The sequence below is a fragment of the Bacillus rossius genome, chromosome 1 (genome assembly GCF_032445375.1).
Source record: "Bacillus rossius redtenbacheri isolate Brsri chromosome 1, Brsri_v3, whole genome shotgun sequence".
NCBI classification, from domain to species: domain Eukaryota; kingdom Metazoa; phylum Arthropoda; class Insecta; order Phasmatodea; family Bacillidae; genus Bacillus; species Bacillus rossius.
In genome coordinates, this window is record NC_086330.1 from 253,713,434 (window position 1) to 253,733,273 (window position 19,840).

Sequence of the window (19,840 nt, forward strand, 5' to 3'; positions counted from 1 at the left end):
TTAAAAAACCTAGAATTTGTTACTGCCAGGCATGTAGCACTTTGTTACACACCATACATGGAAATTTCAATAATGATGTTTTATCTTAGTAAAAAAGTATATATATTTAGGAGTTATTTACTTTTTTTCCTTTCAAGTTGTGGAAACTATGAAGTTAGATGGCTTAAGTTCTTCTGCATTATGTATTTGTATTGGTAATTCAAATTTTATATAATCGAACAATCAGAGTGTCGAGTGAAGTGTGGGAATACTGAGAATATTTTCATTAGGGTTCTGCGAATATTCGAAATTTCCAAATTCGAGTTAGAATTTTTTGATATTCGATTCGTAAATCCGAATCGAATTCATTTTACAATAATTCGACTTGACATCCCCCTCCCCCAATTTTTAAAGAAATGTAAATGGACGATTACATCTTCCACTTACAAAAAATTATACATCGAAACCACTTATTTACGTTACCGTTATTTACGTTTTCACGTTATTTGAACCATTTTATTTCTGTCCCATTTTAACCTCATTTGATGTAATGCAATGAATTCCCGTTGTTTACAACGCGCCTATTGCTTTACGCAATTTACGCAGTTCGTTCTGATAAAACTGCTTACTAACTTAATTAATCCTATTACAAAGTAATCTTATGTGTAAATCGTGTTTTAAAGACTTTTTAAAAGTTAAAAAATTCATCTTAAAACATCTCGGGAGTCGCTTTATACCGCTTATAAAAACATAAACAGCGCCAGTTTGGTTCTGTTGATTCCTGTATTCCTGTATAGAGCGCGCGCACGTAGTCGAAAATTGATATCGATAGCTCGCAGACTGCATGCATGCGCGCGCTCTGTCACTAACCGAGTTAACCCGCACGATCGTTATGCGTATAGTTACATATCACGTTCTTGTTACGTGTTTCTTTTCTTTTACGTTGAATAAAATGGTTTTATTGCATCACTCATTAATTTAAATTATTTGGCGTGCTTTCGCAAAGTCTACTTTTTAAATAAACGTACTTTCTTTGAATAGGTTTTGTTTTTATAGATTACTTTACATTTTTTTTTGCATAATAGTATTCTCCGTTCACTCTTACCAGAGTTTTGGAAAAAACAAAGCCTCTTGTAAACAAACATTTTCATTGGCTGCCGTCCGTCGCGCACATTATTCGTGCGCAAGATATAGTCCCTTGGTTACGTACCATTTGTAAGTATTTTTACACTGCCTTTTTTATAACAATTGTTATATAGCTTTATAGCGTTTCACCATTAATATCCAATACAGTTTAATGTGTCAGCAAGTATTTACTTACAATTATGTTAGCAGACGCCGTGTGTAAAGTGTACAGTTGATACCCGGCGCAACAGTTGTATTTCGGATTCGCGCGCGCATGGTTTGTTGATGCCGGACTGAGTTTTGTAAAGCACAGAACGGGAGTCTTTGAAAAGTGCAGAGAAAACTAATGTATTGAATGTTTTCAAAACATTTTCAGACAAATATCAGGATTGTCGTGTGGATGATATCGCGAGTTTAACTGCGGAATTTACGAGTGTTTTGAAGAGCAGTGTGCTTCGTGCAAGGAAAGAATTACAGGACACTGGGACATTAACAACTCCCGGGAAGAAAAGGAAACTTGAGTATCCTGTTATCAAAACTTGTGATGATTTTGTGAAGACCGCTATTAGGCGTAAAGTGCATACTTTTTTCTTCGCAAATGAACCACCTACGCTGAACAAAGTGCTACGGCGCTTCCTGTTATATTACTTCTCAGTTATTTTATTAGCACTGACTGTACTGAAGTTTGTGTGTTGCAACTAGTGCTTGGCGCGCAAGATGAATTCAGCCTATCACTTGCTGACGCGGCGCAGTGATATTACGGTGTTTTTTTTCTTCAAAACTCAGCTAAGAGTGAACCCTCGGTCTCATCCCTAATTATAAACTTGATTTTAGAATAAAATGTGCGATGCCTACGCGATAAAAACGGTAAATTTGTTTTTATTTTGACGTGACGTCTAATAAATCGATGAACGCCGGCTGCACGCACGAAAAAGTGTCCTGTTACGCTCATTGTACGCTTGCACCGCAACTATCTCTTCCACTCGATTGGAACAACATCAATTTGACTTTTTCGAGGCGCATTAAACTTGAAACACTCCCATTCGTTTCCTACTTTTCCTATCATTGTCCTATCCTTAACAGAATAATAAAGATTGGAAGAAGTTAAATAGCAAACATGTATATAAGTTATAGTTAAAATAATCTCTTCGTTAAAGTAATAAACATATTTGAATTAATGAGTGCAAATAAAAGTAAATTCATCAATTAAATTGTAGATTTAATTTCACTTCTTCTTTGTATCCATACAAACTAGTGATAATTCAATAAAAATGATTCAATTTTATTCATAAAAGTATGCAATCATTTCATTAATGTTTTGTTATGACGTCACGTTAAACTATCGTCCATAAACCGACTTTACAGACAACCAATTTTTTTCTATTGTACAACTTCCTTATGCTGTGATATTTTTATTAATATTTTTATCCTTGGAAGTCAAACATGCTAAATAAGCTTGATGTAAGTTTTTGGACACCTGTCGCACCTGTGTTTCCGTACCATGTGCGTCTCTGCGTGAGGACGGGAGCAGATAGCAGTTCCCGAAACGTCGCTTGTTTCTGTTTTGGTAAAACTATTGTGTTTGTTTCGTATTTTCGTTTTGTCGTGTTTTTGTCTCGTTTCTCGTTTCAACGGTTGTGCTGAATTATTTTGGGTTCAATATTTTTGTGTTGTCATCATTAGTGGGGGTTTTTTATCGTTCTATTCTGTTTTGGAAAACTATTCTGTTTGTTTCGTCTTTTCGTTTTGTCGTGTTTTTGTTTTGTTTCAACTGTTGTGCTGAATTTTTTTGGGTTCAATATTTCTGTGTCGTCATCATTTGTGTTTTTTTTTCTCCTTTTTTTTCTTTCTCTTAGTACATTTTTCTTTGTCTTTCTTTGTTTGTTGACCATATTCCTGTTACGGAATATTTTGTGGTGTTTATATCCGTGTTGACAACAGCGATTTTTTGCTTAATTTTGTGTTTTTTTTTTTGTCTTTTCTTGGGTATTTTTATTTATTTATTTCTTTATTTTTAGTTTTTAGTTTTTCTTCAACAGAAAAAGTTTTTGCAATGGCCTATGTCCAAAAACTTACATCAAGTCATGCACTCCCATTGCACAAATCTTTCAAAGATAACATGCTAAATAAGGTGGCAAGTGAGAGAGTTTTCTCTACTGCAGGCAACATAGTTACCAGCCGCAGAGAATTGTTGTTGCCGCACCATGTCGTTGAATTCACCTTTCTCCATGACAATTTGAAATGATTTGCGAAGTGATTTATAGACATATAATTTTTAATTTTTCTTTTAATTTTTGAGAATCTGGTTGTGCTTCTTCATAATTGTCTCACTTTAATTTTAGTTACTTGATTTAAACTGTGAATTTTGTGACAAGTTTTTCAAATGTGGTATGTTAAAAATTTTTTATGATCTATGTTATTTTAATAAATATTCCCAAATTCGATTCGAAAAAAATTCGAAACTCGTGAATTTTTTTGAAATTCGATTGGAATTCGATTCGAACTGAAAAATCACAATTCGCAGATGTCTAATTTTCATGTAGACTAACCACACATTAGTATTTTTTATTCTGTCAATATGTTGAAATAGAGCAGTAACAGTGTAGTGATTCTATTATTTAATATATTTTAGATTATAGTAGACAATAACATAACTTCCTCAGCTGTTACACGAGACATAAAATATTGTGTAAGAAATCTCAAGCTTTCATACTTTTAAAGCCAATGATCCAAAATCGGATGGAACTGCAAAATCAGCATCGAAATCAATGAAATGTCTAAATTTGGCCATCTCTAGTAAATAATAATAAAAAAACCACGCAATCACAGTAAAAACGGAATCTAGTCAAATGATATCACAATCCTTTAACAAATTATGATTTTGAAATAAACAATAATTTTTTTTTACATATTACATAAATTTGTAATGTTTTCACTATTAAGGTAACCTATGACTTTATTTTATTTGAATTTCAATATACATGTTAAAATTGTTGCATAAAATATAAAATAACAGAACCAAAAATGTAAACAATCACAAGAAACATTCAATCATATTATAATTTTCGTTTTCACCTAATATTTTCTAGTTAGCATCAATATTTTTATTCAAGGTGTTATTTTTGACATACACCTATGCTTGTTACACTGTATGTCATAAGAATCAAGAATGGACAAAAAGATGAATATACTAAAAATATGAATATAAAAAAAGATGAACATGCAAACACACAGAAAACAAACTCAAATCAGCTGATATCAAAAAATATATAAAAACATAAACAGCACATAAAATTCAGTACAAGGTATCAGTAAAAAATTATAACAGCACAGACAGACAAAGTGGGCTAACTAGATAGTAGCAACAAGGACAGTAAATAAAGACAAAAATGACCTTGGACAACACATCGACAACAGATAAACCCAATGATGATAAAAAACTGATATGGACAACACGTCAACACAGAGATGCACAGGCAAAACCCAACGATGTGACAATATTCTCGACACCACAGTAATGACAGCAGAGCTAAACACAGTAGGCTTCTTAAGACCATAGTTGTGAATTTTAGGAACTTATATCTGTTCTGGTCATCAGGCACATCAGTCTGTTTGTGCAAGAGGATGAAAACAGATCTCAAGTTCTAGAAATGTCGCAACTGTTGTTTTAAGAAGCCTATCATACTTCATCTGTGCTGTCATTGTTGTGGTGTCCACATTATATGTTCAGTATCATCGTTGGGTTCGTCTGTTTGTCGCTGTGCTGTCCAAGGAAGTTGTTTGTCTTTATTTTCTGTTCTTGTTACAACTGTCTCGTTGTTGTCAGCCCACTTTTTTCTGTCTTGTGATATTTTTTTCTGACAGATTCCTTCCACGGAATTCTCTCTGCGCTGTCTGTGTGTTTAACATTTGACATTGGCTAATTTCAGCTAGTTTTCAGTGTGTTTGTGTATTCATCTTTCTTGTTCATTCTTGTGGTTTCTCTATGACATACAGTTAAAACCAGCATCCATGTAAATCTTTTAAATCAAACTTCCTTATTGCAAGAGCCTTCCAAAGAACATTACAATTTGTTTAAATTTAAAAAATGACTACATTTATATATTTTATACGGATGTACAAATAGTGGATTTTGGTGGTAGAATATTTTTGAATATAATACTAAAATTCTCAATTCAAATGCGAATAGATTCGAAGTTGAATATACATCATATTTTACTTTGGTGTCTTACCATATAAAATACTTCAGAATAATCAACACTTACAAATAACTTTCGGGGGTAGCAAGGCTAAATTCATGTAAAAGCAACACTTGCTGTTCTTAAAACTTTATTTGACATAAACTAAGACACCAAAGTGTCAAAATTTTTTTCTTAAATGTAGTTGAAGAAATTTTTTAATATTAATTGAACTTTAAGTAGCTGAACACTATTATAAGTAGCTAAATAAATTGACAAAGATTAAAAATAATAGGAAATCATTTTTTCTCAGTTGTTTTTGACATCAAGTTATACCTCACAGCAAACTCAGAAGTGAAAAAATTGTGTTTGGTTATACTTCCAAGTGAATTGTGAATTGAAATAAATGAAAAAAAGAAAATAGTCATCTTGGATATAATATTAAAATTACAAAAAAAGTTCCAAAATTGTCTACAGTATAATTTAAAATAGACTACCTGTTGAGTTTCAGGACATAAGTGGCACGTTTAACATTCTGTCATTTACTTGTTGCTGGTAAATAAGTTGAGTCCACTATTTTTTTTTTTTTAAATGTATTTGGTTTTTCACATCTAAATCTCTAGAACTTGCCTCTTTGCCAGGTAGCCATTTATGGTAATAAACATTGATAAATGATTAAATGTCAATTTAAAAATATAAATCGCTGTTTATGTTTTTAATGAACAAAACTGAGGCAAGGCCTATACGCTATACAGCACCCAAGGACAATGGCCATGGACAAGATTATATGGTGTATTGCAATAAAACCAAAATAACACCAAAAAGCATGTCAATATACAGCATAACATCAAAATGCAAGTTAAATCATGGAATTAAGTAGCATTTACAAAAAAATTATTCAAATCATAAAAAAATTAATTTTTTGATCTTTGAAATTCAAGGAATGTCATTTTCAGGCAAAAAAAATTGCACCAAAGTGCATGGATCAGAAAAGTATTTGTTTTCATGTGCACTACAAATGCTATCTAATTTATTTTTATTATTCTGAATGTATCTGTTTAATTGAATTTATAACAAAATATTTTATAAAAAAAATTGCAGTAAATGAATTTTACCACTATTTTGGCGGAGTAAGTATTTAGTAATACATAACCACTTTTATAAAAATATGAACAGTAAAACCAAAATCTTGTTTTAAAAATTAAGTTGGACTAAAAATAAAATCAGAAAACCTTGTCTAACAATGGCTGACTACATGCATAGATAAAGATTACGTCCGAATCAATTTACTGTGGCAGGTTTTCATAGATTATTTTCTGTATCAAATCAACAACACTACTAAAAAAGCTGTGGTCCACTAGTCACATTTTTAAAATGGTAGCAAACCACGTAAAAATTTTCATCATAAAGACAACATGAGCTAAACATGAAAAAAGTAGTGTGTAAACAGGAAATCAATTTAATTGTAACTTCAAAGAGAGGTGACAAAAAAAACTGTGATAATCTGTTACTATCAAACTGTGATAACCATAACGTAGGGATGGGGCGAATCCTGATTTCCTCGAATCCGAATCCTAACTCAAATCCTCGACTGGAATTGCGGAATCTCGAACCCAAACCCGAATCTTAGGCACCATACTCCTCTTTTAAAATTAATCACAAATTAACAAGCAAATAGTAATATAGACCCTACATATATTTATATGTATTTATAGCAGTTACAAGAAAAAAAAACCAAGTGAAGTAAATTAGGATGTATTTACATGACATAAATATGATATAAGAGCAACATCCACAAAAAGTAAAAAAATAAAAATAAAACAGGTCACTTACAAATTCAAACCAACAAAATGTAATCTTGAAATATGTCACTTACTTAGTGTTCGTGTACAAAAATATTACTCACAATATGTAAACATATCAAGATTTTTGTTCAGAAAAGTTAACATGTTCACACGTTCAGGATCTAGTCGGCTCCTTTTCTGGTCAACAATTAGCCCCCCCGCAGTACTGAACAGTCGTTCAGAAAAAACGGTTGCAGATGGACACAAATGATATTTCTTGGCGACTTTTGCAAGGTTAGGAAAATCTGATTTCCGTGTCTTCCAAAATTTTAGAATGTTTCCATCTGGTGGAAGTGGCGCCTCTTTCAGGTACATGTCAACTTCTGCTTCAGGTGACTTATCACAAGCAGCAGCTTGTGCACCTGGAGTCAAAAGCTTTGAATAAAATTTCCACATCCAATGAAGTTGATTTGTATGTGAAGGACCCGCCTGCAAGCAGTAACAAAAGTACGAATACTGCATTTCATTGTTACACTGCAAATACAACAAACCTACTTCAGACACCACAAATTATCTCTTAAATACATAACATATAACAGGGTTTTAGGGTTCCTGTTGTATTTACATACTGTGTTATCAGATGTGCAATTTGAGTTGAGTTCAGTCTCACTGACATTATCTTTCACAGTAGGCCTAATTTCATTTAGGAGCATTTGTTTTGCTGCATTACATTCAGTTTGACTGTTAAATGCCTTTTCTTTGATTCGTGGATCCAAAAGAACAGCAACAGCATATTCCTGAAAATGCAAAATAAATTTAAATTCAAATTGTAAATATCTCATTTGTATTAGCTGAAATTGCTTAAAGTGCTTGCAACCAAATGTTTAAAATTTAATACATTGGTTGTATTCGTTCTTGCAACAATTATGCTAACGGATGCAAGTAATGTTAATTATGCAGTTCACTTACTTTGCGTGTTTCCATTTCTTTGAATCTGAGCTTCAGCGATGCTAGCAAGTCATTCCGTACACCAGTTAAACCAGGTAGGTTGAAGTCTTCCAAATGCTTGATTGTGCTGTTCACAATTGGTATGACCTCAGATATGGTCACACTTGACGACAAAAGAACAAGTGTGGCTTGGTTGAAAATTTCTAATACCTCTGCTATATTTTTCAACAGCTCCCACTGAGTTGATGTTAGTACTTCGTTGACACCTGCCTGCTAACTGACTTGATGCTAATGTGACTGCCTGCTTTTGTTCCAACAAGCGCTGAATCATGTGCAACGAAGAATTCCACCGTGTTGTTTCATCTTGCACTAGCCGATGTTGTTTGACCCCCAATGTAACTCGAGCTTTTTTGAGCACTTTGGTAGATGCAGTAGAATGCTTGTAGTGTCCAACCACCCGACAACACACAGAAAAGATATTAGACAAACTGGCAGATTTTAAAACTGCGTCGTGTATGACCAGTTGTAAGGTATGTGCCAGGCAGGGAAGATGTTGATAGGTCGAAGAATTCAAGGCAGCTGTGATGTTGCGAGAATTATCCCTGACAATGACAAAAATGTTGTCTTTGATGTTCCAAGATTCACACGACTCCAATATGAAATGGATGATGTTTTCTGCATTGTGGGAGACTTCCAAGAATGGCCTCACTTCAAGAGCAACATGACATGCTTCATATTCACTGTCAATAAAATGTGCTGTGATGCCCATAAAATCATCCTTAGCAGATGATGTCCACATATCTAATGTGAGTGAGATGTATTCTGCTTGCACTAAAAGTCCTTTGACTTTCTCACATGTAGTTTGGTACATTTCTGGTATAAGTGTATTTGCCAGAAATTTTCTCGAAACCATTGAATAACGAGGTTCCAGAAATGCAATTAGATTTCTGAAGCCTTTGTTTTCTACAACAGACAGTGGCTGATTGTCTACACATATCATTTCTGCAATAAGCCTACCTATGTGTGTTCCTTTGCCATCTTTGCTTGAAAACTTACATTTTTTTTGTCATGAATTAAGTTAGTGTGGGCTGTGTGAGTGATGGTTCATTGTTTTGAGGTTCAGATACGATTCTACTAGCAGGGTGGCCACTATATTTGTGATAAAAAATTCCAGGTTTTTTCCAGGTTTTTTTAAGATTTTCCAGGTTTTGCAATATATATACAAAATGACATGTTTTTATTTATGTAATACATGATACAAAGCACAAATTTTAAAACACGGAACTGTATAGTACTAAATATAAAACAAAAATGCACAAAATGTGATACATACCCAACTAAAAAAACAGGTGGCAGTTTACTAAATATATATTTGCCACATAACTTTAACCTTTTTTGTGTTTAAAAATTTCTTCGTCTATGAGAGCGGTCTGTTTTAAGGCATCACTCATTATTTTGACTTTTTTTGCCCTAAGTTCCCTGAGGTTCTTTTTTTTTTTTTTGAACCAAATATATTTGGTATATTTTGTGCGTATTAAACAGGGCACAACACTGGCCGGCTGGTGCTTGTTTTCATTCAAAACGTGGCTAAAGAACTTGCATGGATCAGGCTGAAAACATCAGGCTATACGTGTAAGTTATAAGGAATCTTATTAGTGTCATGAATTGAGAAATGTTTTTCGAGTAGAAACACACATCGACCTACCGGATGCTCGCCCGCGTCTTGTTTTAACTGTCGCAGCGATGTTTATTTTGACAGCTCAAGCAATTATCTTTTCCCGTGAGTTGATAGAAAAAGGTCGCTTCACACAGCATAAAAAAAGGAGCTACGCCACTTATTCCCCACGCAGGAAACACACTGGCTGCTGTCTGTCATCCCCCGCATTTCCCCCTTCCTTTCTTCTAACATTCCACGTCCCGCCTCTCGCGCGAGCAATAACGAAGCGATGTAGCAGTTGCACCACGCATTGGGTCGTGTTTATGCTTTGCTGGTGACCGCAGGAGGTCCAACATGCTTTTATTCGGTATATATGATCTTTCATTGCGTTTTTTTTTAAAAATATTTTTTTCTGTTTTTCACATTTTGGTCAAAATTTCCAATTTTTTTACGGTTCCCGAGAATGTACTCGTAAAATCACTGCTTCGTTAAATCCGGTGTTCATGAAATCGGGGTTCTGGTGTACATAATAATTATATGTTTAGTGTTATTATTTTACAAATTTTAAGTGAACATAGCATTACCGACGTTAAAGGTAAGTTAATGCGGAAGGTTTATCGGCCGGCCTCAACACGCTGCGAATATTCATAAAAAAAACGTGCAGTGTCGTTAGTTACTGGACATATTTGACAGTTTATTGATAAGCGATGGATTACAAGACGTCGTAGTTTATAACACCGCTAAACCGTTGGAAGCTACTAGTATAAATTAAAGTACTAATAAAACTTTGTTACAGGAAGCGTGGGCTTCATCCTGAGCAGGTTGAGTGGAAACAAAATTCTGTAACTTGCAGGTTTCTTGATTGGTTATTTATAACTCTATTGTAATTCTTAGATTTGGCATGGCTTGTAAATGCTCCCCTACCCATCGTATTGATCTTGAAACTTTTATTGCATATCTTGCATCTCGCACAAGTTCTGTCTTTCGCATCCTCAGTAGCCCATGGAACCTCAAGACTCATAACGACAGGAATACCTAGTAGACATTGCCGCAATAGCTTCCTAACAAACTGCACAGCGTAAGACTAAAACCGCTCGAAGACTTGTACTGAACAGAACAAATTAGAACAACACCCCGTGTTGCACGCCGTAGTGCGGTTCATATTCCCCCTCCCCCTCCGCCTCTTAGTGACGTATTGCGTCTATGAGGAAAGAAGAAACATGACACGCCTGGGAACACTACAGTCGCTGCCAACATGACACTGTACAGATTTGCCACGTGATTATCAGACGCCGCGATGTACGTCTTATATAAGTTGTGCGCATTTACACCGCAGCATTTGCCCAGGAAAGAAATAAAATTCCAGACAGTTTCCCGGTTTTACCCGGGCCCTTTCAAATTCCCGACATATTCCCGGTTTTTCCCGTTTTCCCGGTTTGGTGGCCACCCTGTACTAGGCCCTGCAATTTCTCCTGAACCGGAAGATTCACTATTCTCCCATTTATTGACAGCGATTTGGGCCGAGTGGAGTTTAAGATGTTTACGTAACGGACTTGTTGTACATGACTTTCCGCGGGATATTTTTGCACCACAAAACAGACATGTGGTGTTGGATTTGTCCAGAACAAAATGTTCCCATACGTCTGACATCTCTGATTGTGATTTACGTCACGTAAATGACTTTAAATCACCATTCACAATGAAAGATAAACCACATGTTACATGGAAATATTCAGTTCAGTAGAAAAACTTGCACAGATAAAATCAATACCAAAACCTATAACAAATTAATAACAAACGGGACAAGACGCCATTGTTCCGTGCCCAGTGTCGCTAATACTTAGTGTGTGAATTGTGTGTTATGAATATTGTTTTGTTTGAACTTCGTTTCTGTTGAAAACTTTTACGTTTGTTTGAGAACTATTTTATTCATTTACATTCCTGATTAAAACATTACAAAAACAAATTCTCATATGCTTAAAGAAAACGGAACAGTGTTTGATAAGTTCGAAGATAATGCAGCTGACGAAGCGCCGTGGTCGCGAGTCGTGAGTGGAAGTTTGGTGCTTGATTAGGTTATGGCGCAAACAATAAAAATCAATAATACTTTTGCACCACTGCTTGTATTTTGAAAAGTGACAGATTTATTAATAAATTCGTAAACTGTTGTATGTAGGTAAAACATAATATAAACACAGCTTAGGCTGGGTACATTCTTGTTTATAACATCTGATGCCTTCCTAACCTCAAATATGTTGTGCTTTTACTGTTTCTTGTGTATATAAAGACAAAATTTTTTTCTTTTAAAATATTCACTTTTAGTACAGATTAGCGGTAAGGATTTTTTCTATAAATAACCCATACAAGCAGTTTATGCATAATAAATAAAAAAAACACCGAATAATTTGATGAATCCTATATCAGACCTGCCGAAGCTTCGAATCCCTAGGATTCGGCAGATATTGGATTCGGCGGATATTGGATTCGGTCGCCCCATCCCTAATCATAAGAAATACAGAAAAGGTTATACACCAATCCCTCACTTAGCACGTGTGTGTGTGTGTGTCTATATATATATATTAAAAAAATACGGGCATGACGCCATGAAGTCTGTTTCAACTTCTGTAAACAACAGATGTACTGAGGCATAACAGAAAGTCATACAAGGGGGGAACAGATGCGCGCACAGGTTTGACTATGCTATCGGCTGTTGTACAAACATCAGCTATGCAAGTTCAGTTGCGGCTATGGAGAGTAAAGGACCAAATGTTTTTACGTCCCCGCATATGCTGCCGTGCCGTACCGTTGTGGCCTGGCCACAGACCGGGCCGCGATGAACTTCAGTCTAACCAGTGGCAGGAAATTCACACAAACAAATACAATGTCAGCCCATTCATCTACCGGTAACTGTACGTGTGCAAGCACCTGCAGTTGGAATCATAGCGGAATCATGGCTTCGAAATGAGAGTATAATGCAAGTATTTGAGACAAAACTAGAAGTATTACTGCGTGTAGATTGTCATGAAGGCCACACTTATGTTGGTCGCACTTTAGTTTTAAGCAAGTAAACTGTGTTCACAATCGTACAAAATAAGGACTCTATCAAAAGTTTGTATAAGTCTGATGCTGTTGGTTGTACTAGCGGGAATAAATTTAACATTAGATACCGGAACAGAAACGAACAGATAATTCATATGAAAAAGGTTGTTAAATGAATGTTGCAATGAAAAAAATAATCATTGGCCTGACCGGATTAGTGTGAACCAGGTGGTGATATGTGAATAAGCACTTTAATTTGTGAAAAATTAAAATGTAATTATTCGGACAATAATATTTGTTTCACTGTCAGTAAAGGATGGTTTGGATAGGTACGCGACGTGAGTTGCTCACGCCCAGGCGGGCAAGTCAGCCAACCTACGGACGATAAAGTACATAACCACGTATCTCCTGTTACACGGTGTCGTATTTGTCATACTAAGTGCAATGGGAGGCATATGAAGATAAATAGTGTGACATATTTATAGTTGAGTGTTATTCTACGCATTTATATTAAGTAAAGTATATTTTCCTGCACAATTTTGGAAAACATTAAATAAATTAGCCTTGCTATTTATGGAAACTAATGCTTCAGAATATGCAATTTCAAATAACTAGAACATTTTTAGGAATGCATTAATCATGCTAAGTGAGGAATTGGTGTACTCAAATTAAATTTTTTGAATATTTATTTTAACATAGTAGAAAATGTTCATAAAATATATGATAGGTGTTGGCATTCCTGCTTCCTGTTTAGTTTGGAAATGACGTGTTTTTACTGTCAAGCTACCGCCACATATTGATTTTTATTAAGATAATTAATTTTAATTTTTCGGAATAAACTTTTTGAACATGCATTGCGGTACACATTAATATGAATATATTGGCAGATTAGAAATGACAACAAATTTTGTGAAAAAAGAATCGCTTTGAACCACTAGAAACTAAACCAATGTGCTTGTAAATATTTGCAGATTTTATTTTTGACATTCAACCTTCAAATTCGAATAGTATACTAAGTGCTATTTGCAACTGTACGTGTTTACAAATATTCGCACAACCCTAATATTTTCAAACACCACATCATGTCAAGAAATATTTTAATCATTAGTATCAATTAAGATGCAAATACACAATATATTTTATAAAAAAATGTCAAATCTATTAAGATGCAAGATGTATAAACTACAAGTTACTAGACAACGCAAAGAATAATAGATCACATTTGTGCCAAACACTGATATTATAGATTGGCACAGCAGTAAGAAAAAAAGTAAATTTGAAAATTTGAAATATTAAAGAATATAATTTTTTTTATTGTCAAGTTTTTAATTATGTAGTCCCGTTAAAACATCAAAACTCTGTATTTATATTGCACAAATGACAACTTCAGTACTAAACGTTGGTATACGACAAACTCAAGAGGTATTCTATGTAAAAATTTGTAGTCAATTGAATATTCATTATTTAGAAGAATTAGCATTTGAAGTCAATCCGAATACTATTCATATTTGAAAATGTGAATATTTGCACAGGCCTAATAAGATTAAATCAACATTTAGAAACTGTCGAAAAGTGAGAAATATTTTGAATGAAAAATAAACGTAAGTTCTGAGCCCACACAGTTTATCGGTAAACTTTGTTATGGCTGGTACGTAGGTATCAATAACGCAGAAACTTAATGGATATTACCTCACTAGAAACACAAAAAAGTAGCTGCAATGTGAGAAAAATTACCTACTTTTTAATTTACTCTAGTAGGTTAACACTGTAACCTCAGAATTGAAGTATTTTTCAAAAAATTTTGGTACTTAATATTTATACTCAGTACTATACATTTTTGATGCCTGGTTTGTGTATTAAATTTATAATTATTTATTTAGTATAAAGCATTTTTAATACATAACAATTTTAACATGTTTGTTTATTTCTGTAAGTATTGTAAACTATCTAAATGTTCAAATATTTATGTAAAGCTTATTTAAAGCTCAAAAACAAGTTCTTAAATTAAATATGAAAAAAAAAAAGAGAGAATATTTTGGTGCATTCTACAAAAAAAAATACAGTAAAAACATTAAATAATGGTTAAAATCTAGGAAACTAAGATCACAAGATTACAACAACTGAATACAACCAATCTGGTCATTAAAAATATATTAAAACTATCAGCAGACAAACATGACTTAATACATGACTGAAATTCAGCACATAACTTGAGTGTTATAGTTGTCAGTACTACTCAGGCTTCCTCAATCCTGATTGTTGGAAATAGAAGTTTTTATAAAATTTATCATTGGTTTCATCTTTAGTTAAAATAGTAATTTTTCTCTTGTTTGTTCAAAAGTTGAGAGTGTACAAACACGGCATGCAGACTCATCCGTAAGCAACAAACAAAACATGCAAGCGAAACATATTCTTATTGCACTATAAAAAAGCACATCAAAGCTGTGGACTACTAAAAACTGATTATATTACAATAGTAAGCAAAAATATAAGAATGAGTGCCAACAATGCTGAACTAGAAAATAAGAAATATCTTTGCTGTGAACATCTGGTGTTGTATACTTAGGGACCCCAGAAAATGGTAAATAATAATGACAAAAAATGAGTTAAAATAAAGCAGTACAAAAAGTTGGTATTTAAAAATAGAAGTTGTGCAAACAGCCTCAAAAAAAATTAATTTTATTTAAAAATTTTTGTAATAAATGTTCATTTATGCCTTATATTCTCTTAAAATTTGTATTGTATACTTACCCTATGAATTTAAATCATAAATAGTTTTAGTTAACAGCTGAAAATCATGCATTTTAGATCACTTGCATGCAGGGGCGCAACAACAAGGGGGGGGGGGGGCAAGGGTATTTTGCCCCCCCCCCCCCCTTCTCTGAAACATTGAAGTGGGGGCAAATGGGGTCAAAGAAAGTGCTGTGTAATCAATTTTTAGATAATAAAACTGCTAAAATAGCACCATTTTCCACCTTGAAATACAAATTTTCCCGGGGGAGGACCCCCCATTTCAATAGGGGGGGATCGATGATTCTTTATAAACAGGTATATTGCCCCCCCCCCCCCCCCCCCCTTTGGAAATTTAGTTGTTGCACCCCTGCTTGCATGTATTCAATTAAGTTTAAGTGCAGTGCTTTAATTGAAAATTTGAAAATAGTTTGTTTACAACAAGTTTGGCACATGGACATGTATACCTACAGAATAAAATCAGGAAACGGAAAAAAGTAATCTTCTGCCTAAGGTTTGTGGGTTCTTTTGTAGGAAAACAATGTTCCTGCCAGATAATACTCACCAACCCCCCCCCCCCCCCTCCCAAATCAGTAAATAAATTTTTTTGTGTTACTGGAAATGTAAAACGAAAATGAATTCTCCAGAATGATCAAATAACATTTGTGTAGCAAACAATGTTTAACTGTTGTTTACTACTAAGAAATGATATTCTGCACTCAAGACTGTTGTTAATGCTTGTTTGTGGTGTGTTAGTGGCGTGAGCAGAAAGACACTCACGATGGAATGAGCGGTGGGGGCAGCCCAGCCCCCTGGGGTCTGCCGGGCAGGGAGGGGGGTCCGCCTGGCCCCGGCCTGTTGGGGATGGAGGGGGCAGGTCGGCCGGACACGGGCGGGGGCGGGGGCCCCCTCGACGTGATGGCAGAGACGGGCTGCATGGGCTGCATGGGCTGCATGGGCTGCATGGGCGGCCTGCGAGGGTCACCACCTGCAATCAGCACGGACCGCACTGGACCGGGGCGCAATGCGGAGACAGGGGTCGGGGCACAGTCGGCCACACAGCACCTGGAGTTGTCCAGACCGGACGCCAGCCAGTCGTTCTTGACGGGAGGTGGCACAGGGGTGGTCACCGTCGCCATGGACACGTCCCCGATGATGCGCAGGCTTTCCTTGCAAGCGTGGTACATGCGGAGCATCTCCTCGCGTTTCAGAGCCTCCTCGGGACTCTCCTCCATCATCTGGGCCTGCAAGCACACCCCCAGCCAGCGCTAGCCACACCCTTCTCTCTGTTTACTCTGGTTTCAAACTCCACACACAAAAATATATTGTATTTACCAGCAGAAGAGTCGTCCCTGCGTATGGGTTGCATCTAGAATTTTGGGCAAAAAAATCTAACATTTTCACTGTAAGGATTGCCCTTGAATATGAGTCACACTATAACTCTGTCTAGTAGAATACAAGTGAAGCCGTTATGGTCCATGCCTTAGCATATTGCCAGGTAAGAACTGTTCTTCGTCTACCCTTTTCCTCCTTTATGGCCCAAGAACACTAAATTTTATACTCGTGTTTCCCTTCCCATCTATTACATATTTTTTTTTACGTCTTCTTCCCCAAAAGAGAAAAGATGGCAAGCTGCTCAATTTTTTTGTCACTTCCTTTTATAAAAACAAGCATGCCCTTTTCAGCAGCAGGGTGTCTACAGAAGTGACAAAATCAATTCTAGTGACTTTTTAGTGACCTTTTCAGTGACTAACTGACCTAAATGGCAACATTTTTTTTTCGGATTTTTTTTTTTTTTTTACTTTGTACTTTTGACTACACTAATTGACACTTTTACAAAAAAATTACACTTTAGGCATAAAAATTATGCCTAAAAACTACCAATGACCACCAAAATTTAAAATGACATGTTATCCTAATGAGAAGATTGTGTATTTACTATACTTACTTTCTGAAATTAAAAAATTCTACAACATGATTTGCCTACACTGATAAAACACTTCAACGGTAGGCTAACATATATTATTATTGATAGGTAGATGTTACACTAGTTCGTCAACTTCTGGCAATGAATCGTCTCTTTTTTAATGTTCATCTCACAAATAAATAGTGTCTATAAAGTCCTAACTGGCCTATAATACTGATATGAATGAATAAAACCTTGGAAAAAGACAAAATTTTGTAAATAATTGCACACAAAGTTATACCTATGTATATAAGTCTTCTAAACAAACACACTACCTTTTTTTTTTTTTACTTTTTATGTTTTTTTTTCCTTTCAGATTTGTTATCTTGAGTACCAGTGTCTTTATCTCTTCCTTACTCTGCTCCACAATTCTTTTTTTACACATTTCCAGTTCCTTCAATTGTGAGGTTTTTCTTTTCTTCTCTTGTTCTGCACTCTTTTTCTCCTGTTTGGATTTTAGAGCTTCTTGTCATCTCTCAGATGCATTTCTAACAGCCAAAATTAAAGATTTTGTAATAACCAGGTCAGATAATTTCCCAACTAAAGAAATTGCATCATAAATACTGCGTAGAGCAACTAGAGAGTCTTCCTCTAAATTCTCTACAAGGCACTCCTTGTTGACAGAGAAGTCTCTTTCTACTGCAGCATTCCCATGATACATGACTAGTATTTTCTGGAAAATGTAATCAACCTACTACTGTCCATTCTGGAATCTGTATGTAGATTGACAAGGAATCTGTCTAATTTTTGTGTTTTCCTGTCAAATTTTTTCACAGCATTTTGGACTTCTGGGTTTTCCCAAAATCGCAGGTACTCTCTCTTGACAGTCTGCATCTGATGCTGCAATCTGATTCTTTTCTACAAAAGCTTTAAGTGCAATATTAATCCTAGAAGTTCTCAAAACTTCATTTGAAATAATAGTAGGAGACAGACAGGATGCTCCCTTAACAATTTTAAATTTCAAAGGGCATTTCAGGCAGAGTTTGCCAAAAAGATGTTGGAGGAATGTTTTGCACTCATTTTTGAAGAGCATGATTTCAACAGCTTTACAATTCTTTAATGCAGACTTTGCACCAAATCCAATGTCTACATTTTGTACAGATTTCAGAAGTTCAAGATCTTTTGGATTGAGAGCAATCATTTTGGTTGCACTGCTGCAATCAGCTAAAACAGACTTCTTGAAAAACCTACAAGCTAAGCTATACACCAAAGAGTGTAGTTCCTCATACAGAAAAGGTAGCAATGGGTCATTTGACTGAAATATAGTAAAAAAAAATGTTCCAACTGCAAGGAAACTGAAAAACATGAACTCTAGTTTTGGCTAAAGCAATGGATCAGCTAAAAATGATTTTATCTTCAAAAAGTTCTCAGAGCCAGGTGGATGCTTTTCAACAGCAGCAATATACTTCTTTAGGAAATGCAACATCTCGATGGCCCTCTTCAAAACTATGGAATTTTCCACCCATCTTATTTGACAAAACTTCAAGGGAAAGAGTACAGAGCTAGTGACCTTTGTGTATGCTGAACGCCTTGATGGAAAGTTCTTGAAATATTGGTACAGAGCACGAAGAAACTCATGTACTTTCCAGCCAGATTCTTTATGAGCTGTATTGTAAGCCCCTTGCACAATGTGCAGAGAGCATGTCCCAACATCAAATAATTTTCTTTCGTCACCATCATCTGACACACTTCTGCTGTATATTTCTGAGAAACTTCAAATTTTCATTCGGACCATCTAATGAAATCTGAATCATATTCTGTAAACTCAATCCCCATTTAGTGATCCCCAACATAAATGCATTGACCAAGTCCTCTGCAGTGGCACTGTTTAGGAAGACAGATGTTAAATAACGTGTACTGACTTCCCCTTTAAGATGATCCCAGTACCGAACAACCAGATCCATTTGTTTTTTCTGAGCAACTTGATTTTAACTTTCGTCACATGAAACTATGTAAAACTGTAACATTTTAACATCAACAAGATTTTTCTGGAAAAAAAAAAAAAAAAAAAAAAAGCCCAAGTCCATAGGTAATCACATATGCTAATTTAACTTTGTGCATTTTGAAATTTTGGGCCACTGCACTGTCTGCAAACATCAAAGCAAACAAATCACTTGTACTGCCACCACTTATTTTGGAAGTGTGACACATGACACAATTTAAAGACCAGAGTATTTCTGCCTTCGTAACTTCATCTTGAATAAGATATGGTTTGATGTCTGCAATAGGCTTACAATCTGAAATACGGGAACAAGTAGTGCCTGCAACTGATGAACTGGTAGGGCTTAATTCACAGGTCAATTTATCAAGAGTTTTTGATTGAGGCTGTGTACTGGACGTACTTGTCTGGGCCAGTAAAGTGGAAGCACCAGAAGTGCCAGATGTACTTGGTTTGGATAAATCATCTTGATACCATGCTGTGTCTCGACTGTTT

The 19,840-nt window shown here is 35.2% G+C and overlaps 1 protein-coding gene across 6 annotated transcripts in view; it reads right to left on the reverse strand.

The window, feature by feature from the left end:
- LOC134527482 (dynamin) overlaps window positions 1–19,840 on the reverse strand; it is a 269,590-nt gene that overhangs the window by 39,023 nt on the left and 210,727 nt on the right. For 5 of the 6 annotated variants that reach the window (XM_063360189.1, XM_063360186.1, XM_063360188.1 and 2 more), the window contains 2 exons: window positions 16,506–16,684; window positions 16,221–16,412 (listed from right to left, as the gene is read on the reverse strand). In XM_063360189.1, coding sequence (XP_063216259.1) covers window positions 16,221–16,412; window positions 16,506–16,684 — 371 coding nt within the window. Of the gene's footprint in view, window positions 1–16,216; window positions 16,413–16,505; window positions 16,685–19,840 lie in introns of those variants that run through there. The other variant, XM_063360190.1, reaches the window with a different exon arrangement.